This window comes from Metopolophium dirhodum, chromosome 5, assembly GCF_019925205.1.
Source record: "Metopolophium dirhodum isolate CAU chromosome 5, ASM1992520v1, whole genome shotgun sequence".
NCBI lineage: Eukaryota > Metazoa > Arthropoda > Insecta > Hemiptera > Aphididae > Metopolophium > Metopolophium dirhodum.
In genome coordinates, this window is record NC_083564.1 from 35,842,401 (window position 1) to 35,870,149 (window position 27,749).

Below are 27,749 nucleotides of genomic sequence, written 5' to 3' on the forward strand. Positions count from 1 at the left end.
TTGCAATAAAAATAAATAGATAATACTTCAATTAAATAATAATTAAATTTAAACATAATAGTTATAAGTTAATAACAATTAACTAGTATTATAATATGGCTATAACTAAATTACAAATTGTATTAATAACCTTGTTTTGAACGCCGTCAAAAACAAATTTAAGGTTAGTGAGAGGGAACAATAAAATTTGTTGTAAAAGTATTGTTGATTTATTTTGGGACAATATTGATGTTTGGTTTAAACATGATAACTTATTTATCACTGTAAAAACTCTAATGTTTATTAATGTTATGACAAAAAAAATATAAAAAAAAATTTGAAATTAAATTAACTGTTAACCATTAATTATAATATAGTACTGTACATAATCAATGGTATGAATTACTACCTAAAATTTAATATCACATTTAAATTGTATAACAGACAATAAATAAATAAATAATTCTCACTTAGAATACCTATTAAATTAAAAGTATACTTAAAATCAGTCTTACTGAATAATTCTAAATAAGAATAATAAAAACATTAATTTACTAAATTATTTTGATACCAAGCAATAGGCAACATAGTCCACACCAAACTAAAATGTTAATGAGTTGTCACATTCGTCAGCTGTATGTCCAAACACTAAACAGAATAATTTTTTTTTAAATTATTATTATATTTTAAATACAATATTAACATAAAATAATAGATTTCACAGTACAATAGTAGCATTATAGGGTATTGAGAAATAACTTACTATCACAACATACACAAAATGGTTCATCAATCATTTTATTTGAACCATCATTAACTACTCTTCGTTTCCTTTGGAATTTTGGAGATTCTGGTTTTTCAGGACAATCTTCAGTATCATGAGAATCAAATATTTCACATCTTTCACAATAAAGACGAGTAGTTCTTAGACGTGTTTTTTTACTATGATCTCTAGAAATATTACCAGTCACCAATTATTTATATAACTATATTTATATTTTAAAAACCAATTTGAAATAAAATGTCATATAAAATTTTACTAGGTATAACAAACCAGTAACGATATTACCGTTTTGGTTAGGTTAGAAAATTATTTAATAAGTATAGCCCTTACAATGAGGTCACTGTTTGGAAACCACCAGTATACATTATTACCTCAAGGCTTAAACTTTAAAATAGGAGATTAAAATTATGTTATAATAATTGTAATATTTTGGATACTTACACTCCTGAGTCTAAAATTTGTGTTTCTAGTGCTTCAATTTTAAATTTATTATCAGACACCTTGGCATGAAGATCAGCAATTATGTTATTTAACAAATTTATTTGCCAGTCTTTTTCCTCTAATATTTTTTCTGTTTCTAAACATTCAAAATTTACAATTTATGAAAATTTATATAACAAAATAATTTAATTTTGTTTTAAATGAATTCATTTTTTTATTTTAAATACTAGAATTACAAACCAGATTTAGTATCACTTTTAACATTTGTTGGAATAGAGTTGTCATAACTAACTATCAATTTTTGAAGTGTTTTTTTATCATTTTCTAAAATTTCACATTTTGTTTTAAACTCAGAATAACGATCATTTTCTGTTTTTAACTTATTAATCTGAAAACCACATTTCAAATTACTCGGGTAAAATTATCTAATAAATATTTATTAATGTTATTCAAATCAACCTCGTGTTTCAATGATAAATTTTCACACTCCTTTAGTTTAACATTGTTCTTAGCTGTTTTATATAACTTTTGATAATCTTCTTTTGAAACGCTCTCAGGGTTTTTCGCACTAAATATATAGAAAATTACAAATATATTAGCATTGATTAAATATTTTTTAAAGATAAACCAAACATAATCATTGACTAATCTATGATATTCGTAATTAATCAAGAAACAATTAAATAATAATAATATAATATTCAAACATAGTATTACTTCTAACCTAACAAATTTTCTGTTGACTACTATTTTAGAATTTGACTGTAATAAATTCCTATGTTGTATTTGTTACAAAAAATTTACTTTTCTCATGAACATAAGTCATAATTATAATTAATGAGCATTGAAATAATTTCTTTATACGTAGTTAAATATAATATCCTTACATTTCATATTCAGAAACATCAGTTTCCATAACAGCAGATAACTTTTTATGCAAGCCTAATATTATTGAATTCAACATTTTAATTTCTTGATTTTTCTCTGCTAACAAATGAGCTTCTAAAAATAAAAATAATAAATCAGATACAAATGTAATCACAATTTAAATACAATATAATGAATTACCAGATTTATCTGTATTTTCTTGAGCATTATTATTCTTGGATTTCTCTGTATCCTTTAATTTCCAAGAATTCAACTAAACATATAAAAAATGTATATATTTCATATTAATTTTTTATTTAAATATTATTCATAATTAATAATAATTATTATTATTTTACATCATAATTAATAGAAAATATGATTTAAAGATATTATCTCTATAAACTAATCATGTCAATCTTTGAATACAGTAAAATTCTAGTAGTATTACGGTAATTATGATTTCCACTATATTCAATAAATAATAATAAACTATTATTTAGTATATCTTGTTAAAGAATACTCTCTAGTAAATATTATTGTGAAGCATCCTAATCCAGACCAAGAAACATTTATCATAAATATATGTTTTTTTTATTGTCATCGACAATTACTTATATTATTTCTTATGATGAGAAATCAGAAACATTGTCGACCACAAATTTTTCTCTGGTCTGGACGGGGATTAACATTATAATATTGTATGTTAAACACTTCTGTAAATATGTTTTTATCAAAAATAGATATTTCTGATACTAACCTCAGTTTGCAACACTAAAATTTGATTCTCTTTAATTTTTAAAATATTATAAGTTTCTTCATATTTTTTATCAATGTTATATTTTTCTTGTCTGCCAAAATTAAATAAAATTAAATCATTTTAACAATTAATTTAAATATTATATTTAGTCAACTTACATAATGTTATGATTCTTCTGAAGTAGATTCCTATCACCTTCAATACGTTCATTCAAACGATGGTTTTCATCTGTTAGCTCTTGAATACGGAATTCCAAGTGAGATTGAGCACTGTGACCCTTATCACTAAAATACAAATATCGGGTAAAATAGTAATATAGGATCAACTTATTACATTGAATAGACAAATGTACTGAATTCAAAATTCATACACAAATAACCTATTATTGTTTGATATCTAATTTTAATATTTTTACTCACAGTAAAGCTTTTAACTGACTCAATTCATCATCGCAAGAAACAGTAGTCTTCAACTCTTGAGACATTTGAACTTTTAGATTTTCAATTTCATGGTTCTTTTCTTCTAGTGTTGATCGTAGCCTAGAACACTCAATTTGTAGTCCATCAATTTGTTTTTGGATGTTTAATTTTTCAGTATCTAATCGTTCTGATTCTGTTTTAGTTTTAGCTGTTAGTTCGGCATTAAGACCTTGTTGTTTTTCAATAGTTTTAACCATATCTTCTTGCATATTATTTTTGGATACTTCTAATAGCTCCAATTCAGTTTTATGTTGTAACACAGTTTTTTCTAACTCAATTTTTAGTGCTTCTAAATTCAATGCCCGTAATTTCTCTTTTTCTAATTCGTTAATAATAGATTCTAATTTCAACATCAATTCTTTTTCTGTATTATTTTCTGCAAACTCATGTAATTGGTTTTTTAATACTTTAATTTCTGTATTTTTTTCATCCAGACAAGATTTAATACGTGTTTCAAATGCCATCTTTTCGACATTCAATTTATCTTCTACAATTTTCACAAGCTTGTCGGTTTCATTTTCTTTTTCCTTGAGCCTCACATCAAAATCGTCCTTAGTCTGCGTAATTAGACTGTTTAAAAGTTCAACCTTTGAATTATTATCATCTATGATTTTATTTTTTTCTTCGACAGCTTTCTTCAACTTTATTATATCATGTTCTTGATTTTTGTAAATATCCAATTGTTTCTCCAAATTTGACTTTGAATTTTCTAAAATATTAAGTTTTTCCATGAGATTGGAAATTTCATTATTTCTTTCATCCAGCATGAGCATACTGTTTTTTTCTAAAACTAATTTTTCATCTGTTAATTTGTCTTCCCCTACTTTTATAAGCTCTTTCATTTTATCTTCTTTTTCTTTCAACTCTAAATTAAACTTCTCTTTACATTGCTCAATCAAACTATTCAACTGTTCAATGTTTAAATTATTATCATTGATTAGTTTAGTTTTCTCTTCAATTGATATTTTAAGTTCAGCTATCATATTTTCTTGTTTTTTGCTAGTTTCAATTAATTGTTGCTCAACACTTGTTTTAGAGTTCTCCAGAATACTAAGTTTTTCCATGAGTTTAGATATTTCATTATTTTTTTCTTCTGTTAATTGCTCTTCCCTTACTTTTATAAGCTCTTTCATTTTGTCTTCTTTTTCTTTCAACTCTGAATTAAACTTCTCTTTACATTGCTCAATCATACTATTCAACTGTTCAATGTTTAAATTATTATCATTGATTAGTTTTGTTTTCTCTTTAATTGATATTTTAAGTTCAGCTATCATATTTTCTTGTTTTTTGCTGTTTTCAATTAATTGTTGCTCAACACTTGTTTTAGAGTTCTCCAGAATACTAAGTTTTTCCATGAGTTTAGATATTTCATTATTTTTTTCTTCTGTTAACTGCTCTTCCCTTACTTTTATAAGCTCTTTCATTTTGTCTTCTTTTTCTTTCAACTCTGAATTAAACTTCTCTTTACATTGCTCAATCATACTATTCAACTGTTCAATGTTTAAATTATTATCATTGATTAGTTTTGTTTTCTCTTCAATTGATATTTTAAGTTCAGCTATCATATTTTCTTGTTTTTTGCTGTTTTCAATTAATTGTTGCTCAACACTTGTTTTAGAGTTCTCCAGAATACTAAGTTTTTCCATGAGTTTGGATATTTCATTATTCTTTTCATCCAATATAAGCATACTATGTTTTTCTAATGTTAATTTTTCTTCTGTTAATTTCTCTTCCGCTATCTTTATAAGCTTTTTCATTTTGTCTTCTTTTTCTTTCAACTCTGAATTAAACTTCTCTTTACATTGCTCAATCAAACTATTCAACTGTTCAATGTTTAAATTATTATCATTGATTAGTTTTGTTTTCTCTTCAATTGATATTTTAAGTTCAGCTATCATATTTTCTTGTTTTTTGCTAGTTTCAATTAATTGTTGCTCAACACTTGTTTTAGAGTTCTCCAGAATACTAAGTTTTTCCATGAGTTTGGATATTTCATTATTCTTTTCATCCAATATGAGCATACTATGTTTTTCTAATGTTAATTTTTCTTCCGTTAATTTCTCTTCCCCCATATTTATAAGCTCTTTCATTTTGTCTTCTTTTTCTTTCAACTCTAAATTAAACTTTTCTTTACACTCTTCAATCAAACTATTCAACTGTTCAATGTTTAAATTATTATTATTGATAAGTTTTGTTTTCTCTTCTATTGATATTTTTAGTTCAGCTATCATATTTTCTTGTTTTTTGCTGTTTTCAATTAATTGTTGCTCAACACTAGTTTTAGTGTTCTCCAAAATACTAAGTTTTTCCACGAGATTGGAAATTTCATTATTTTTCTCATTCAGCATTGCCTTATTCTGTTCTTCTATTTGTTTCTTTTCAATGAATAATTTTTCTTCTGCAGTTTTTAATAAATCTTTGATTTCAACTTCCTTTCCCTGTAATTTGCTTTCAAACTCATTTTTGGTAAGACTAATTAAATTATTTAGATTTTCAATCTTCAAATTGTTATCCTTAATAGTTTTAATATTATCTTGGATTATTTCATTTGATTGTTTCAAATCTTGTTCAAGTGATTTACCCGTTTCTAATTGTATTTCTAAATCTTTTTTGATATTTTCTAAATCTACAATTTTTTTGTGGAGTATTGAAGTTTCTTTGTCTTTATCATTTAATATAACTTTAGTTTTTTCTTCTAATGACAGCTTTTCTATTTCCATCTTTTCTTCTCCAATTTTTAACAGCTCCTTGATTTCTTCTTCTTTTTGTTTTAGAGTAACTTCATATTTATTTTTGGTTTGTATAACACAATTATCTAACTGTTTAATTTTTATTTGATTATCATCAATAATTTTATTTTTTTCTTCAATTGCATTGTTTAAATGTTGAATATCTTGTATACATATTTCATTAGATGCTAATTTCTCTTCAAGATTCAACTTTGAATTTTCCAAAGACTTTAATTTTTCTAAAAGATTCAAATTTTCTGACGTACTTGTTAGTTTTTCATTACTTAATAGTTCTAGTTCTGATTTATATGTTTCTTGATTTGATGCAATATTTACTTCTAATTCATTAATTTTGTTTTGTAAATCTTTAATAGTTGTTTGATACTTTGTAGTTTCATTTGTTAATTCAGTCTGTAAATTAGCATTACTTAAATCTTGTTTTTGTTTCTCTGTTAATGACAGTTCAAGTTTATTGGATAGTATATTTATTAGTTCATCTTTAGTAGCTAATTCTAAACTTTGTTGTTTTAATAACTCGTCCCGTTCTCCTTCTAACTGCAGTATTTGTTTTTTCATAGAATCAAATTCATTTTGTTTTGATAAAGTTAACTCATTTAATGATTTATTTAGATTTTCAATTAAAATATTATTTTGTTTTAATTTATTGTCCAAGGTGTTTGTTGCATTTATTGTTTCCTTCACATAAATTTCATGCTTTTCTTCTAACATTGATTTTTCAGATTTTAAACATGTTAATTCATTTTCAACAGTTTTGAGTTTTGTAGTTAGTTTTTTTTCTAATTCATTTTTAGTAGAATCTTGTTGAAGTTCTAAATCATTAAATTTTTTCTCTAGATCAGCTATTACAGTTGTTTGATCTTGTACAGATTTTAATGCTGCTTTTAATTCTGTATTTATATTTTGATTGACATTTTCAAGTTTTTCAAGTTTTTCAAGATATTCTTGATTTTTATTTTCTGATAAACTTTTTAATTCTTGTTTGAGTTCATTTTCAATTTTGATATGCTTCTCTTGAATAATTTTAGTATCTTGTTCTTTTTCATTAATGATTACTTTGTATTCATTTTCTAATTTTAATAACTCGTTTTTAAGATTATTTACGATATCATCATGTTCTTCATTCTTTAATGCACTCAAACATTTTATACCTTCGTTTAATTGGTCAATCATCTCTTGATTCTGTTCAATTTTTTTTTCTTTTTCTTCTATTACTTTGGTTAACCGTTCTGTGGTAGCAGATAAATTTTCATTAGCTTCTTTTAATAAACGATCATGGGTTTGAGAATTTTCATTCAATGTTTGACGTAATGTATTTAAAATTGCTTCTTTATCAACTACTTCTGAACTTAAATTGGACACAGATTTTTGTAATTCATCTTCATTGTTGTCTATTAATTTTTTTAGAGTTTCTAACTCTTCTTTTACTCTACATAATTCCTCTTCTTTTTCAAACATTTTCATTTTTTCTTTTTCTACATCTTTAGCTAGACTTCGTTCTTTAGCCAAATCGAAATCTAGTTCTTTAATCTTTATTAAAAGTTCAGCGTTTTTATTTTGTAGTTCAATATTTACAACATTTTGTTCTTCATTGGTAAACTGTAGATTTTGAACTTTTTCTTTTTCATCATCTATTTGTTTTTTTATATTATCTAATTGGTTTTGTAGCATTATTATACCATTGACTTGAATTTCGGACGGCTGTTCAACTTGAGCCTAAAAAGAATAAATCAAACTGTTATATTAACAACTCAGAACAATAAAGATTTATATAATTAAAACTTACTTTTAACGTTTCTTCCAATTTTTTTTCAGCAACATCGGCTTGATTTGCCGCTTTAATAAATTGTGAACGAAGAAGTTCATTTTCATTTTTCTTTTGAGTTAATTCTAATTTTAATCGATCCATATCTGATACCTTTGTTGGCTAAAATAAAACACCATTAAAACAATTAATAAATATTCACACACATCTAAGATAACAATGGGTTTGAGAAATATTTATCATGAATTGTTATATGATACATAAGCTTTAAAATACTAAGAATAAGAATAATTGTTTTTAGGATTAAATACGCTAAAAAAAAACTTAAAAACTCAATGCTAACCAAAAACCTAATGACTTCAATATTTGTTTAATATTGAGATTATATGATATTTTAATAACATATTTTTTCATAAATAAATTAACAATGTCTTTTTAAATTATCAAAGTTTAAATTTAATAAACTCGGATAGAGGAAAAAACTTTCCTTACCTATTGTCCTTAACTGGTACATTTACATGATAAATTTTACTATATGAAGATTTAAGCATTGATATTACTGTAAAAACATTGTTTTTGATACAGAAAAATAATTAAGATATTTATTCTTATACTTTAAGTTTAACTTTTAATCAATTATTTTATAACTAATTATTGGACATGGCTGATTTAATATTATAATTATGAAAATTAGATAATTTACTTATGGGAGAAATTGTATATATTTAAAAATATTTAAGTATTGGATCTTTTTATATCCAAAAATAGAAAACACAATATGCATTACAATCAAACCATAATTAAAAAAATTAAACTTTATATTACAATTCATTCATATAAAATGACAAACTAGTCTTATACTTTAATTAATAATTTAAAACTTTTAAGCCTATAATCAAAATAATATTAAATTAATATATTGAAGCATTAAAAATTATTAAATTTAAAACAAGAGTGCCAGCAATTATTTAAGATCCTACTTCAGTGATTCGAATCAACTAACAATTGTTTGATATGGCTTGTACAGTTATATTAATAATTGTATTATAGTGATTAAGCGGGTATACATTATTTTTATATATAAATTATATATAATCATGTACCCAGGACTTTTCAATAATGAGTGGGGGGGGGGGGGCTAAACAAATAAACAAGGTAAATTAGAATTTGATATCCGTTACCTTATACTAGGTTGTTATTACGCTATATCCCATAACTGTAATAACCTCTACAAATAATTGATAATACGCAAAATATTTCTTTAAAACCGTTTACAGAAATATCATGGTTTGTACATTGTCTTTTATTAAATAAGTTTTATACCATAACACGGCTAACAGGGGTGGGAGGCTGAAGCCTTCTGGGTACACCACTGATATAATCTAAATTATTTTAACTTGAAAATTTATATTTTGTTTAAATCAAACAATTTATTGTTGTTTTTTTATAATTATTTAATAAGGCGGTGTTCATTAGTCATTTTTACATATTATATATTTTATCATTCGTGATACTTAATAATATGTATACTGAGAGAAGTATAAAATGCAAATTGGCAAATTCTATTTGTATAAAAATGAATAGATACCATTAAAATTTACAAATTCATCTACAATACTTACCCATTTTCAAATATATACATAAAAGACATACTGTTTGATTAAATAATTAAATTGTTCTTACTTTACTGATTACTGTAGTGATAGTCTTTATTTCAGACTATACCTCTGTAACATACTACTATAATCTAACATTTATGCAAGGAAAAGTATTTCAAAAAGTTTTTTTGGATAAATAGTAAATACCAATAATATTTTATCTTTATTTTTATTTTTATTTAAATTATGAATTACATAAAGTGATATTGGAGTCCATGTTACGCATAAGTATTAAGCTGTACTATTATTAAATTGTATGTGAATCTATATATTATACACATATTATGTATATTATTTATATACACTGTTGAGGCACAATTAGGGGGGCTTAGCCCTCAGTTTTTTAATAATATTTTTATTTAAAATATTAGTTAGCATGGTCTGCACTGTTGGTACAATGTAGTCCCCTTTCCCAGGTCTTTTATATTGTTACTTTGCTCAATCAACCAAATTCTATTTTTTAATTTGACTGCATATTATCTTGAATAAATAGCTCTTCATAAACCTTCAACATTTTACACTCTTTTCAAACTAGAGTTAAGGTATAAAATATTTTGGAATATAGATTGAAGTATTTAACATTTAAATCAGATAAAAAATATATTCAAGAGCTTATGGACTGAAAAATTAAATAAACTTTACAAGATATACAATGTCACATTAAATAGCTCAAAATTATACCATGCAGTACAACACAATGGTAAAAAAATCACAAGGATCTCAAGGCAGGATAAATGAAAAATATACAAAATGAAAATTATTTTCATTACTTGGTGAAAAATAAAACATTATAAAATAATAAAATTTAACAAACAAAATCAAAAAAATATAACAAACAATAAAATTAGATATAAAGTTAGAATAGTCTAATAAAAATGTGGAACAATAAATTAAGATTACATATATTAATAATTGTATTTAATTATTATATCTTGTAGTGCATTTGTTAATAATTTAGACTTTGGTGTTTAAAAATAAACAAAAACATTGCATTAATGTTTATACGAATAATCAATATATGTTTTAGTTTATACAATAAGTGATGGTTGAATTAATAATAACCAGATTCCCATTGCGGATGATAGGTTTCCACAAATCTCACTTCTGACTAGAAATTTTAACAAAATAATTAATATTTTTTTCTATTTATAAAAAAAAATATTATATTTAAAACAAAATATAATTTTTCACTACTTACCTGGTTTGTATTGTTCAAAATTATTAAAAAAATTTGTTTTAACTGTTATTAAAGATATTATTTTATTTTTAGTATTAATAAAAGTTAATTTTCCTTCACCAGTGTATGATATAAAATAAAATATAAAAATTATTCAAATGCTTCATATTTATGGACTCTTAGTTATTCACCAATGGCACTTTTTATTATTTCAGTGCAGTCTTAAATTATATTCAATATCACTCATAGAAGTTATTCTAGACTCTAGTCAGTTGTAATTGAAAGCTTATGTATCATTTAGATATTTGAGTAAAATAACCATTAAATTATGTCTAATCCATATTCTTACATAATATAATTATACTCTCAATTTAATTAAAAATATATAACTTACTGTAGTATTATAACAATTATTAGTTTAATACAGTTTGTTTAATTGTTCCATTTTAGGAGGATAACATTTGTATCTTCTTTTATCAAACATTCTATATAAAACAAGCCCTAGCAAACTTTTCACTGTAATTTTAATTGTATTATTAATTACACTTTCATTAGTTGAATTGCAGTCTTATCAACCAAATTGTATTTTTCAATAATAAAAAAAAGTTTCATATATTTTTATTAATTTTATCAAAACAAATAACTATTTCATAACATTTTTATAACTTATATAATTTAATTATGAAAAGTTACTTCTTTTTTATTCATCAAATGGCTTATAATTAAAAAAAAAAAAATAGAAATATACTAATTATATGGAGTCTCATCGCAGGCAATTAAAGTTTTCAGAAAAACCCTTGGCAGCCTAGTTGTTTAGTTTATTTAGAACATTATTATAGTATTTTTCATAATATTTATAAAAAAGTTCAATTACAATTAAATCAATGATTTAAATGTTAAATTTATATGTTTTATTCAAGATGTAAAAAGTGCGGCCAATTTGATCATAGCGCGACTAACACTGAGTTAAATTAACAAAATATAACCTATTACAACCATCACTAAGGAGGTGTTCTTTAAATGGTCAAAACTAACTTTTATTCAATATTATTAAAAAAAGTAGGTAAATTACCTTATGTTTTACAATAGGTTCATTAATTATTTTAAATATCAGTTGTTTTGTTTAGAGTCCCTTAGGGACTCTACACCAGTTCTGTCAGACTTTTAAAGTGTACTGTAGAATATATTATTACCAATAGATAATGCTAAATTCATAACTAATTAATTTCCACCAGAAAGAATAATGCAAAGAGCATTTTTGTTATCATTAGTGTGTTATAGACAGACAACACATTTCACATTAGGATCTTTTCGTTTTAATATTATATACAATATACATTATGGGCAATAAAAAATACTTTTTTAGTATGGCATGCATAGAAAGCAAAAAGTATCAACATTTTTATTTGTGCATTGATAAATTAACGCTAGAAATGTATTTTTTAAAAGTATGAATAAAAATTAATGTGTTTTTTAATATTTAAAGCAGAGTAGATAATACATAATATTATAAGATATCATACTTATTAATTTTTTAAATAGTAAAATCTAATAATATTAATTAGATATTTATTTATGAATCTATAGCAAAATTTAATAAAAACGTTCAACAATATTAAACTAATTTATATTTTGTAATATTATTAAAATAAATAATTTAATATATTTTTAAAAATATATAATAGTTTACCTTCACCAAATAACTTGATTTTATTTAATTTTAAATTACTTTCCTGTAATAAATAGAGCATTTTTTTTATCTTTATAACATATTAAAATGTATTAATTTATATTTTTAAAAAAATGTATTGATTATTCTTTTTTTTTGTCCAATACAATGATACACTTTAGAATAATATAAATATTAGAAGCAATTAAAATGCATGCAAAATACCTTGTAACTTAAAGAGGCAACTCCAAGTCTTACCCGAGTTGGTATCGATGACATGGTGGTTGATGTAATACCACTGATCATAGATCCATTCATAGAACCTGGTGAACGTTTTGCCTTGTGAATAGCACAATTGGTCGACATTCGACTGGCAGACATCGGCGATTTGGAAACCTTAGCAATGGGAGTGAATAAACCAAATTTATCTTCACATTCAAAATATCTAAAAACGAAAATATAATTATTGTAATTTTAAAAATATTTTCAATAAACAAATGAATTACTTAATTCCTTCCACAATTCCATTATTTTTTCCAAGAGGATCATCTAATTCGATACCACACCATTCTCCTGGTGCAAATTGAGTTGCACCACGATACCTTAGAACTCCCAATTTAGATCCTTGTCCACTGCTAATTATAACACGATCGCCAATTTTTAAATCACTGCTACTTTTAGCTATTGGCGTTTGACTAATACCTACAATAAAATATACATTATATAATATATAATACTAACCATCAACGTTTAACTTTTATACATTTACAAAGAAAAAATAAAGGCCAATAGGTAACTAATGCTGTACGCCTGTACCCTATGCTAAAGTAGAAGTGTTGAATTTGAATTTAATGATTTTTTTTTTTATTTAATATGTTAATTGTTTCAATACACTAAGTATTATTATAATTGCTCATTATAAATTATAAATTTACAAATAGTTGTTAATAGTGGTAGACATGGTTGAACGTAATAGATACAATTAAAGTTAAAAATAAAATTAATGAGGATAGGTCTGAGGAAAAGATAAGATTATGTAGGTATGTGTGATAATATTATGGGGAGATAATGCCTTTAGCTATTAGTGCGTTTAAGACCGAGGTAAGGAGGGAAATTAATGGACTAATTAAAGAACTTAAATAAGATATGAGTTTTGAAAAGGTATTTGATATTTGTTCTGTGATTATATTTTGGTTGTTGGTAGCTTCTGCATATGATTTGGTTTTGGTTCTGGGTTGAAAGTGAGGGTCTGGATCTTTGAAGTAGATTTTTTAAATGTTGACTCGAATGCTGGGCATCCTTTGAAGTTTGCGGTGTGGTCTAAGGCGCATTTAGCAGGGCTAGTTCGGTCTTTGGTACCCTTGTTTGATGGGTGTTTTTCAACACATTTGACACATCGAGCACCGTAACTGCACGAATTTAATGATAAATCATAGTATACATGATAGAATGCTGGAAAACGATTATGAGTGGAAACGGTCTAACTTTTTGTTACCTTGTATTACATTTTTTTGACTCACAGATAAAAATGTTAATATACATGTCTAATAAAAATTTTAAATAGATCGAATATTTCAAATGTTTCTAAACGGCTAAGACCATTTTGAAAATGTCATTATACCCTTATTTATAATGAATATTTAAACATATGTTGAAAATATAAAGCCTCTATGGTTTTTCCTGATTATTTTGAAAAGAAATGGGGAATATAAATATACCCACCTCAGTGATCCATACAATTTCTGAATCACACTTATTTTCACTTACTTTTTGCGGCAGTTTTAGTAGCTGTTAAAGTTGAACCTTGCCGTTTAGGCATAGGAGTTGAAAACCCTAATGGTTTAGTTGCGGCAAATGAACTTTGAACCATTGAATCTTCAACAGAACTCAAAGGAGCAGAAGTGAGATTAGTCAGACGAGCAAATATGCCTCTCTTAGGTCCACATTGAAAATATCTAGTTCCACTCACGGACCCATCATTTTTACCTAAAATAAAATATATTATAAAACTCAACATCATAACTCATATATTATAGGTACCAAATTACCAATTGGTTCATCGAGTACTACACCAGCCCAATCCCCGTTTCCAAAATTAGTTTCACCAATGTATGCAATTTGCCCGGGTTTAGTTCCACCCACCCAAATTCGATTGCCGATAATAAATTTGTCCGTATCTTCTGTGAGAACAACACTGTTTCCTAGAAAATTATAAGACTATCTAAGTTATTTTTCAATATATTATAATTACGCGAATAAGTACGTCATGTTATTAGCGTGGCCGCGACGCCGCGTGTATACGTATACCATAATGCAGTGATGATTTTTTAAATGAACACATAAAATATGATAATGTGTTTAAAATAAAGATCATAAAACAAACCTGAACTACGTCTTACACCAGCTTCACTTAGTCTACGTGCATCTCCCATGAAAGAATCTGAACCGCCTAATATAAAAGCAACATGAAAAAACTAAACTACTTACACTGCATACACAAAAATAATAAAACGCTGCAACTTACTTGATGATTTGCGTTCATCTGTCGGCTTTTTATTAAAATCATTGTGTTTGCTAACATACGCCATGTCTAATAAATTACAAACAGAAAACAAAATGCAACATGCAGAATGCAAATATTATAAGCAATAATAAACAATTATTAATTATAAATAATAATATTGTTATTATATGCGTAAAGTCGTAAAGATCCAAAAATATAAAAATCCTCAGTGTATCCATATCATTCATCATACATGCGTGCGTACATAAATTTGAAATATAATTTACAAACAATGAATTAGAAATAGATATTGTGGGTGTTATAGATGAGTTCAAAATGATTTGCCGCAGTTAAAAAGACTACTTAAGCTTTAATAATAATTTTTTTTTTCAAGTGACAAAACAAACTTTATGTTTAAGTAAAAATATAATTTGTGATTTTATTACTGCACTTTTTTTTTCTTTTAGAGAGAAGGGACCAATTATTTTTGGGCAATATTATTTTTTGTTTTGCCAATGAAATCAGCGCACGCTTATACTCTACAATATAAATAGAGACAGAAACAGATAATTTGGTTGAAGAGAGAAAAATAAACTCTAAATAATAGTTAAATACTAAAAACTACGAGATAATAAAGCACCACTGATACCAAACTATTTATAATAAACCATAATATATTTAATAAATAATAACCAATAAATAATAAGTAATGACAAATAATAATAATGAATAACCCAAATTATTCATACAATTACCTACTAATAATAATCTAGATAATTGTACTTTGATATTTTAATTTTAATTGTTTTACGGTTAAAAATATAACACTTGAAAAAATGTAATCATTAACTTTTGAAACTGCAAACGTGATTTATATTATAGATTATTATTTATTTTAAGATTTACACTTTCGAAAATTATTATTACCTGCAGTTTTTTTCACACTTGAACCCCCGTCTAGTCTGGTTGCAATAGAGCTTACTCCATCTGAAATTACATGGCATTAAATAGTTATTATTAACAGATTGATCATAATCAATAATGACAATAGGATGGTGGGATTATAGTTAAAGGTGGGTACGCCAGTGAAAATTAAATGATCAAGATCAAACTGAACAATCCTTACTTACTATCGACGTTAGAAATATTTATGCCTAAAGTATAAAAAATAAAAATGTTGAACAATATTTTCTCGCTGATTATAGTGTTTCAAATTAAAATTTATTAATACAAGTAGGTCATAAGTTTAAAATCACCCACCAAATGAAACAAATGTAGGCGTACTTAAACTAGTATGCACGACTTGTAGCCTAGTGTGGGACGATGTTCTATGTTCACCGTGTGTTTACTCAAATAACAGGATATAAACATAAAAATTATAGTACGACTTAGTAGGTTGTATTAATATTTTTATCCTAGGGGATGCGATATAATTCATCTTATATATTTCTATTCTGTTTCTGAGTACCATAATTCATATTTCATATCCACATTTAATTAAATAAGTTTACATTAATTTAACAGGCATTATTTTTATTCATTATTTTTTTTTTTATTATTATTATTTTTATATGCTTAAAATATATTATAATTTAAAACAGACAAATTTGTTTATCATATTGATATATTATACATTTATACCTATACAAATTGCACAAAACGATTCACTATATTAAAATATACACGATTAAGTTAACATTTTAATAAAATTGTGAGAAGTGTTTTTACGACGTTTCGATACATTATTTTTATTCAAGTTATCAATCGCATTCGCATTTGTACAAGTTTTAAAACGTTATCGTTTTAAAAAAGATTCCTTATAAGTTATAACTATAAACAAATAAATTTCATATATTTAATTATATATTAGGTACAATAAATTAATAATTATTATTTTTGTTATTTGACTATTATAATTCTTATACGTATTATAATTTACTATTTTGTAGGACATCCGTAATTAATAATATTATGATAAATTGTTAGTTAAATCTATTTATATTATTAGTATTTAGTTGTTACTACATACGAGTCAATATACATTTTAAATATTCAAATATATTAGGCTAAACCAGTACATTTTTTGGTTAAAATTCTAAAATAAATGTGTATTCAAAGATATAAAATAAGAATAAATAAATATATTACTTTCGGCAAATAATATCACCATTTTTGAAATTTAATACCTCTCAAATAATGTACCGTCTATTTATTGAGTATTGTTTTTTTTTAATTCATCTATTTATATTAAAATGTATTATAATTCTACCATCTGCTCGGCAGAATAAATCCAAATGTCTTGGTATAATTGTCTCCTCGAATACAGGATTAGGCATCTCATATAATATAGGTAAGTACTTAGAATACCGATCTGTACACTGAACTGAACTGTCCGAATATTTACAAACAACACCTGACTATAGAACAACAACTAATGATGACCGTAACCTTGTAAGCACAGGTGCATAGTAGGTCGCCTACGAACTTTTTTCCTCTGTGAAGGAGGTGTTGCAGGAGTGGCCCCCCTTCCAAGTTATTGGCATGTGTTTATACATACATGGTACATCCGAATTCAATATATTACTACACTATATATTTCAACACATCCTGTAATAATTATAAAACCCATATATTATAATATTATATCCCGAACAACCCGTTACCCGTATACAGTAAACACAGTAGTGCAATAACTGAAATTTCGGTAATAAGCTAATTTTACTTTAATTGTGTATTGTGGGTACCTTTAAATAAATACCAAATAATAATTTTTTTCATTTAAAGAACCAAATATTTTTTCATTTTTTTAGTCATGAATGTAATAGTATTTTAACATTAATATTATTTAACGTGAAAACTGACTCACCAAGTTTGATGGAAGATGAGCTGGGTAACCTCGACACTCCCATTGAGGGAATTTTCGTTGGTGGTCGTAAACCAGACGTTTTCATTTCCTTATTTTCTGAATTTTCACTCATTTTAAATAATATTAATAAACGGTTATAAACTTATTGAAAATAAATCACGAAAAACTATAAGCTTTCAAAATTATAGGTAGAATAAATCAAAACACAAATATAAACAGAACAATACGAACCAAACATATTTTTAAATAACAATAATCAAAGTAAAATTTAAAATATGTATGTTGATATAAAATTTGAATAAGCACAGCACACCTGAAAAAGTTAAATACATAAATTTATTATTATATTTGTAAAATACAAATAAAAATAAAAACGTAGGTGTATACCTATATAAAAAGTGACAAATATATACGACACACTATTGTCACTATTATCTTAGATATATTTTAACAGATAAGATACTCATTATCGTGTTCTCATCCTAATGACCTAATACAAAGGCGTATACATGGTTTAGCGTATACATGGTACGTGGTTTTCTAATAAAAAATTTTAAAATAAAAATATTTGGCAAAACACACTAGATAAAGTGCCAAATCTTTTTTACATCTATATGATGGATTTCAAACACAGACGCCCACTTATGACATATTACCAAAACAATAGTAATTATAAGTTGTAAAATTGAGGATGTCAAATTTTAACACTTTATCGGTACATACCTACACATCTTACCAATACATTATAATTATAAATAAATGAAAACCATTACCAAATGGTTATTTGCATACATATTATTTGCTTGTTAATTTAAAAGAAGAAAAATTAAATAAATAAATAAATTATTCATTTATTTTAAAAATTAAAATGCCTTTATTAATGTTGTATATTTTTATTAAATAATTTAAACTAAATTTTACTATTTATCTGACAAACCAGTGATAATAACGACTAGATGAAGACTTTAACCATTCATATTGTTTTAATGAAACCCGACACAAAGCTATTAGCGGAATAGTAATAGCATTGAGTATAATATATTATATTTATACTCAAATATTCAATGGTAATATATATATTTTGTAGCATAGACCTATAAACTAAGTAATTTTTAGTAACTTTTACTTGTTGGCACTTCTGTCAAATAGTCTACCTGCAGCGTATTGCGTAACCCTGAAGCCACAGATGAGAATTAAATCTCTTCTCGTCTACGTTTTTTTTCTAATTTTTTTTCATTGAACTATATTATACACTCAAACACGGCAAAAAAGAACAATATTCAGCGTTAAAATAATATATTCCATCGCCGTGTGTTTACGACGCATTGCAGGATGGATGTAAATAAATAGGAGAATAGTAAATAGATAGGTATAGACATTAAATGAGATGGACACAATGACGATCGACAGCTTCTGATGAAATCGATGGCGACAATTATAATATCAATCAACAGTACCTTCGCATAACAAAAGCAAGTTCCTGACTTTAAAATTTACACTTGATTTCTTTATAGGGGGTGATAATAAACCAACTGATATAAATATAAAAACAATCCCAACATAATCAATAATTTAATGCATGATGCACACCGCACGACTGCCTGGGCACTGACCCTAAATTCAATAAATTACATTTTTGTAATAACACAAGAAATAATTAATATAAGATCATAAATCGGGTAAATGATGAAACGGGTATAGATTACGCCTCATATTAAATTTCCAAGATCTTTGACCAAATTCAATACGGATATTTACAAAATGGTTTTACATTTTTTACTTTAATTTTTTGGCTATTTTAACATGATCATAATCAATACAAAGTCATTATGGTGGCTTAATGTTACGCGTTATTTAAACAATTTAAGTAGAGAGAGCGTCCACGTCTAAGGCGGCGTTGGAGCGATGAGTTGGTTTTTGGTAGTGCATTGATCCTGCTGAATAGACTTGAAAAAGCTATCGGCCAAATATATGATGTGGTCTTGGATATATGAAATTTTGAGGTCTTTGTGAATATTTTGGTTTCTTAAAAACCATGGAGTATTTGTTATTGTTCTTAAGATCTTGTTTTGAAATATTTTTGTTTACTAAGCAAATAAGTGCGCATTTGCACCAGATGGGACAAGCGTAGTTAGCAAAGGTCGCAGTATTTGCTTGTAAATAAGAAAGGAATATTATTTTACCACTTCTGTAGTAAAAGTAGTACCTAGTTACGTCGTAACTCAATAACAAATAACTTTATAGATACTTGAAAAGTTGAACCATTTATTTTTTAAACTTAGATCTGAAAATGTATGATACAAGATTCCTTATGTTTTTATTTAGTTCTACCTGAAACAAAAAAAAATTACCGAATAGTCACATTAATGTTTTATGAACGTTGGACTTAAAAATTGTATGACACATAAGTATTTGATATTCACATGTCACCCAATTAATGATTTCTCATCGGATAATTTTCATATTTATTGTCGTAATTCAAAAACCAATAACCGCACATACTTGAAATTTTCACCAAATGTTTATTTTATCGTTTTCTGTAGAAGATAACATTTTAAAAAGGTGGATAAGTGGATGTCGCTCTGCTGTACAGTAGGTTACAAGTGGGTTACTGTAATGGATGGTGTTAAATTTGAATTCAATGATATAATATCACTGTATAAGAAAAACGATTCTGAGCGAAAACGGTCAGTCAGCCTATGATATTACAAAGTATATTTGATGATATTATTGTGAATTAAGTAATTTATATATAACCTATTTACGTGGAGCCTTGTTTTAAATTTTCCATCCCTAGCCATAAAAGTTAAACATTTTATACATTTTTAACTAGGTACAAAATTATTAATAAATTATAAATTTGATAAATGTAGTCAAAAATTGAACTTTAAATGCTTATAAAAAAAAATTGTGCCTATGTATTTTTATTATTTTTCAACTGCTATTAGAACGATATATCAGGAGCCTTATATTAAATTTTCACGCTTTTTTACCCAACAGATAACATTTTATTGATATTTATAGAAAAAAAAAACTAAAAAAATGGAAACTGAAAATGTCCGTTAACAGCTCAAAATAAGTCAAAATATTTGGAAAACGTTATGGTGTACAGAAAATGCTAATATAAACATTCAGTGAAATTTTCAAGTATCTACAGTCATTCGTTTTTTAATTACAATAAAATAAGAAAATTGTTACATGAGAAATCGAGTGAATATCAAATGTTGTAAAAATATAAATTTCAGACGCTCATAAAAATGTAATTTAAGTTTATTGTTGACATTTTTTTTTTTAATAAAGGTAGACAAACTTATGAGTATTCTTATATTACATTTTCAAATCTTAGATTTAAAAAGAAAAATTTTTATAAATTCTCAACTCAAAATAATTTGCTAATTTTCGTGATTTTTCCGTATTTTGTCAAAATTTGAACTTTAAATGCTTATAAATATAAACTGTGACTAAGAATTTTTAATTTTTTTCATCTGCCTTTGAAACAATAACCTAGGAGCCTTCTATTAAATTTTCAAGCTTTTTTACTCAACAGGTAAAATTTTATTGATATTTATAGAAAAAAAACCTAAAAAAAATGGAAATTGACAATGTCCGTAAACAATTCAAAATAAGTCAAAATATTTGGTAAATGTTATGGTGTATAGGAAATGCAATTATAAACATTCTGTCAAAATTTCATGTCCTTACGGTCATTTGTTTTGGAGTTACATCAAAAACCAAAATCGATTTTCTCAAAAACAAGTTTTGCGTAAAAATTCCCGTTTTTCATTAATTTTTCTTTTATTTTTCACGTCGTTTTTGAAAATTACTGGGAAATTTTTACTTTTGACCCCCCAAAGGTACAAACTAGATTCACTTTCCTATCAGAAAGTTTACTGTTGAAGAAAATCCAAGCACTTTTACTGTCTTAAAAGGTGATGACAGACACAAAAAAAAAATAAAAAAAAAACACACATCATTATAAAATTATTACATTCATCGCTTCGCTCAGAATCTAAAATATATAATCTCTTTTTGAGAAATGTAAAGACGTTTGAAATTTGAAATTTTTTTTAGTTTATCTCTATATTCATTGATAAGAAATATTTCACTGGGTCAAGAAGCTTGAAAAATTCCTCATACGTTTAAATAATAGCAATTTAAAAATATTAATGACACATGGTCACGATTTTTTTACTTTCTTGATTTTTAATCAAGTATGGTAATTGAAATGAAAAAATGCTGAATTTTAAGAATTTGTGTTAAATAGGAAAATAATAAAAATGTAACTCAGTCATGATGAGCAGGTGGGTAATTTAGCTAGTTTTAATATAAAATATTAATGAGAGATTTGATATCACACCCAAGCGGTACGACCACTTGAATCCAATAATCAGGGTATACACTGGCATACCATAAACACCAGGGGCAAGTCATAACTTTCTGGCAATTTCGATGATTTTTACTGTAATTTTGTTTTTAACACTATAAAATTGTTTAGAAATACAGCTTGGGGAGGGGTGCGGCCCCTAGAGACCCTCTCTCCGGAACCGCCCCTGAAACACACACATAACAATGGTGTGAAGGGGGACGCATGAACAGTTGGAAAATTATTAATTTAGAACCCTATTATCGTGGAAAAATACCCAATCTGAAACACATATTGTTGGAACTATATTTTTAATGAATCATATTTATTTGGAATCTAACCTTTCCAGTTGCCATAGTCATACAACATAAAAGAATACAATTTACAAGGCGCGTATATTTTTAGCTAATAAATATTAAATAAATAATAACGAGGCGACGATGACAACGAACGCGACCGTTGATAATATAATAGTATCTAGTGTTAATAATACCTATAATACCAATTTTATTTATAATTACAACCTATTTATAATAAATATTAGGTACTTATTTCGTCATTATGGCGTTGGATGCGGTGATTTTCTGTCTTTGTCTAACACACGTTGAACATAGGAATAACGACCTAAGCGTCTGACACAAATTAAAGTACCTACTTCTAGTTGTTCGATTTAAAAAATGAAAAGATCTTTGAATTGGTATAAGTTTACTTTGCATCATCGGTCGAAGTACTTTTTCAAATGTAGCAATATTTGATGAGAATAAATATTTTAAATTTTATAAATTTTATTTAAAAATATTAAATATATGATTCGACCGATGCAAAGTAAACTTGAATACCAATTCAAACATCTTTATATTTTTTAAATCGAACAACTAAAGTAGGTACCTTAATTTTTGTCAGTCGCTTAGGTCGTTATTCCTATATATGTTCCACGTGTGTTAGACAAAGACAGCAAATCGCCCTTAATCTAAAATCTAGACTAAATCAAATATCCTATATACATACAATAAAGTATCTGTTAAATGCAGTTTTGTTCTTCATAAGTAAACTATGTATCTACTTTGTTGCAAAATAAAGAATCTAGGTACCAAACAGCAATTTAAAACACAATTTTATTGCAATAAAATTGTAGACAATTTTTTTTCAATTTAATAATATGGCACACACCTGACGCTTCTATTATATTGTCTCAATTTACAAAATAATGTGACATACGAATTTTAAAAAAAAATGAATAATAGCGGCTGAACTTATGTCTTAGTACATTAGTACCTATAGGCTATATTATATCATAACTGTACCTACTTCAATTACTTTTAAAATCATAATCCTAGGTCAGGTTACGTATATAATGTAGGTATACCTTATTTATATTACACATAATATTATAAATATTATTCCCTGTATTTTTATGTTAATAATAAATTATGAATTTACAAGCCAAATAAGTCACTTTACTGTTTAGTATGTGTACTGAATCCCGGAAAAAAAGAACAATTTTTAAAAATTAAAAATAGTATTAAATATTGTACGGAGATTGATTTAAATAAATTTATAAAATATAATACTAAACACAAATAAGTAAGATTTCAATTTAAGTTTTCTGTATTGACTACAGTAATTTTTATGTCATTGTTGCCAATCATATTGCTCACACTTTTTTTTTGCGTGATTGTACAGAATAATCCTACTCATATAGACAGATACCTACATCGTGTAAATTTAAATTTCAAATGAAATTTTAATATGCAAAATAATAGTACTCGTAAATAATATATTATACTAGAATAAATAAAGTATAATGTGTGTACAATAGATATTAAATCATGAATAACAATTTTAAAACAAAATAACAATACGAAATCTATCTATATATTTGCTTGCAATTTGGAAATTCACGTGAATAAATATACATAATATTATTGAACAGTAAAAGATTTCAAGATTTATGGTTATGTAAAAAATAATACATCATGATTTTTATTTTTTTATTTGTCCATATGAAATCTGACGTTAATCCGTTATAAATATATGGAATAAAAAAATTGATGATTGGGTGGAAAAAATTTTTTTACGCTTTAACAATTAAAAACGTATATTATATAGTAATAGAAAAATATTATAATATGCATCAGAATTGTATTACCATAATCATTATTCTGTGTAGGTATAATCTCAACAGTATAAAAATACACTGTAGAAATATACATTACGCATTATTGCATTATTATGAATTATGATGTATATTTTTATAGGAAATTCGAATTTAGATCACAAGGTAGTAACTATAGCAGCCAGTAGGTAAACAATATTAATATTGACTAATTTAGACATTGATTTTATAGAAAATGTTTCTACTTTGATATAATGATATTGTAACTTCCTAATTGTTTGCGATTTATTATCGATAGGCCGATTGGACTATAGGAACCTTTTGCTATGATATACATTATAATTATTGTAATGTAAAAATTACTTAAATAATAATAATCATTAAACGCGTATTTTGGGTACTATATAAAATTGGAAATTGGAATAACGAATTAATAGCACACTGCACACATTACAGTTTGCAAGTTCGTGAATACATTTTTGCTACAGTTATTTTTGATTATTATCATAATTTACCAAAATGTATCAATTTAAACGTTTTAAGTAGATATCATGTCCTGTGTAAATAGTTTTACAATAGTGCTTATTATTTTTATTTAAAACTTGTGTGTTAAAATATTATACTCATGAACCTACTAAATTGACGATTCCTGTTTGATTTGGAAAATGTAAAAACACAATTTATTAATCAAAGTAGGTATGTTTTATAAACCCTAGGAATATGTATGAATAATTTAATTCAATTTTCAATTTCGACAAAATTTGAACTGCAACTTGTATGCCTATAAGGCTATAACATACATTAAAACAAAAATTTTAATGTAGGTATATCTACTTTTAGATTCTGAGCAGAGCGAGGAAGCTAGTGGTTTTACAATGGTGTTTCATATTTTTTTTTATATATAAATTTCTATCAGATGAAGGGCTTTGATTTCAACATATGGTATCTTATCTTTTAGCAAACTGGATCAAGATGGTAAGAGAGGTCATTTTTCGATTTTCTCAAGTTATTTAATGCCACGGGAAAAACCACCGACAAATTACGAAAAACCGCTAAATTTTAAATTCTGATGCTCTGTTTATTACCATAGAAACGAATAAAAAATAATAATATTATGGTATTAATTCAACTTACAGGCTATAATAAATAATAACAATATAAAATATCCAGACTGACAAACGGTTTCCGTTCACCGCTCAGAATTTTTTTCTTATACAATGAATTACATCATTGAATTCAAGTTTAATACAATCCATTATACATTGACCCACGTGTCAGTGGGTTTACTGTACAGCACAGGGACATCCACTTACCCACTTTTTTTGTATAAGATAATTTTAAATTTCGGTATTATTTCCTGATTCGATTAGTAATTACGGTTAAACAATTTTAATATTAATTCTCTCAAGTTAGCATAAAATCAAATATTTTTAATTTTTAGAAGGTAATGAAAAGATAACGTTATGTTATAAAGAAAAAATGAAAAGATAGTCAGGCCTAAAAATATGTGATATTGTTCATTAAAATTTGGGATTATACATATATTATGAAATAAGATAATATCTTATTTTGTAGTATCTCCATTTGTTTTACATTTTTTTATTCTTAAGTATGATAGATAGAAAAATGTGATTAAAATGTTAAATAGTGAATTAATTGTATACCTACTAAAAAATGGACTTTACGCTTATGCAAGTACTACTGATTTGAAAAAAATAATGAGGTCCCAAACATGTTTATAATCCAAAAATAGATTACCAACTCATCCATAATCTAGTTTTACCACAGAATAGATTAAAATTTAATATATTCTGTGGTTTTATTGGATTTACTGAACAAAATTGTAACAAGACTACAGGTACCTAGACAAATTTGTTTGTAAAATAACATTTCTAAATATTTAAGTTAAAAATTACAAATTTAATTCAGATGCCTGAAGAAATGAAGAATCCATACACTGTTTAATGTAAAATATCAGTAATATGATATGAAAGTAAATACATTAAGCTATAGTTCACAAGTCTTGTGAATACAGTATATTTAATATAAATGTATAATATTCACCTAATTTATTATACCTACCTATTGAATTATAATATTATAAACATTGATATACAAACGTACAGTTAACAAATATAAACAAAATAACCATAATAAAATTAATTCAGCACACTGACTGAAATTAGAATGGTACACTATATTAAACTGGTACAGACTCGGTACTTAATCAATGCCAAGAGGCTATTACTAGTGTTTAAAATCATGATTATAATAGGTACATAAAAATATCTACAAACTATTACTGTACTTATCTCAATAAATACCAACTAAATTCAAATATCGCAAAATTACTAATTTGTGACATTTAATTACGTTCATTGGTAAATGGTAAGTTATTTAATATGACTACACATTCTACGTATAATGGATGTTATCATAGTCTAACAATTAGTACATTCAATTAATTATAAACGTACGGTTTCCCTTACCTGTAATATTTATAGTACCTATCAATCAGTGGTTTCCTGATTAATAATTAGAAATTACGTATAACGCATAACACTTAACAAAATGAAAATGAAACAAAAAACAACGAAATTCAAATGAAAAATATAATAATTCAGAAATAATAATGAAAAAATATAAGGCAACTGGCAACTGGCAAGTACAGTTATCTCTTGACTCTTATAATGATAATAACGGTTAATGTGTGAACATTACCAACATGATGTTGGAGCCACTATACTATCACAGCATAAATTGAATTAAATTTATTGTGTGATAATATTATCATATAAATAATAATACATTTTTTTAATTCTTATTTTTTATTTTAATTTTTAAAGAAGTCGACTTGAGCTTGACCACAGATTTATATAATAATTATTATAATATATATCTGTGGTCTTGACGTCTTGTTGTATATATAATCTATTGGTCATACGCAGAGGTTTTTTGGTTCACGAAAAACGAATATTTTCTTGTTTGTATAGGGTTGCCATTGGTGATAGGTTACAGAAAATTAAATAGTTATTATAATATTGCAACTCTCTTCCAGCACTTCTTTAATACACTAGGCCAAAGATTTATAATCGGAGGCGATCTAAACGCGAAAAACATACAATGGGGCTGTCGCACTAATAACCCTCGCGGTAACACCCTACATAACCTAGCGCAACAAAATAATTACAAAATTCACGCTCCTCCTTCTCCAACCTATTGGCCCACATCCCTAAGAAAAAGACCAGACATTCTAGATATATTTGTCACGAAAATCCCAAACAGCCTTCACAATACATTAATCAACCTCGATGATCTATGCTCTGATCACTCGGCAGTCCTTCTCACAATAGACACCGCTGCCTCTAAAAAGCCGAACAAACCTAGTCTCACTCAAGGTCGTATGGACTGGGAAGCCTTCAGATCCCAACTCGTTAACCGTATAGATCTCAAAACTAGACTAAAATCAACTCAAGACATAGACGACGCTGTTCACACCCTCACAACATCAATTCAACAAGCAGCTTGGTCCTCCTCCACTATTCCTAACCCACTCAACAAACCCACCTCTGATC

At 25.9% G+C, this 27,749-nt stretch overlaps 1 protein-coding gene across 6 annotated transcripts; it reads right to left on the reverse strand.

The window, feature by feature from the left end:
* Window positions 1-377: 377 nt before the first annotated feature.
* On the reverse strand, window positions 378-26,821 carry LOC132945003 (CAP-Gly domain-containing linker protein 1-like). Of its 6 annotated transcripts, none has more exons than XM_061014601.1 (20): window positions 26,664-26,821; window positions 17,696-18,008; window positions 15,757-15,816; window positions 14,851-14,916; window positions 14,710-14,775; window positions 14,375-14,527; window positions 14,094-14,312; window positions 12,833-13,028; window positions 12,585-12,771; window positions 7,844-7,984; window positions 3,251-7,773; window positions 2,990-3,115; window positions 2,832-2,922; window positions 2,273-2,345; window positions 2,092-2,206; window positions 1,664-1,772; window positions 1,445-1,592; window positions 1,205-1,340; window positions 743-930; window positions 378-627 (listed from the first exon to the last, which is right to left on the reverse strand). In XM_061014601.1, the coding sequence occupies exons 2-20, from the start codon at window positions 17,805-17,807 to the stop codon at window positions 581-583; spliced, it is 6,756 nt and encodes a 2,251-aa protein (XP_060870584.1). In that variant the 5' UTR covers window positions 17,808-18,008; window positions 26,664-26,821; the 3' UTR covers window positions 378-580. The 6 variants fall into 6 exon arrangements, with proteins under 6 accessions (XP_060870584.1, XP_060870585.1, XP_060870587.1 ...); XM_061014602.1 differs by lacking the exon at window positions 26,664-26,821 and adding an exon at window positions 18,083-18,206; XM_061014604.1 differs by lacking the exons at window positions 17,696-18,008; window positions 26,664-26,821 and adding an exon at window positions 17,099-17,282.
* Between the last annotated feature and the right edge of the window lie 928 nt (window positions 26,822-27,749).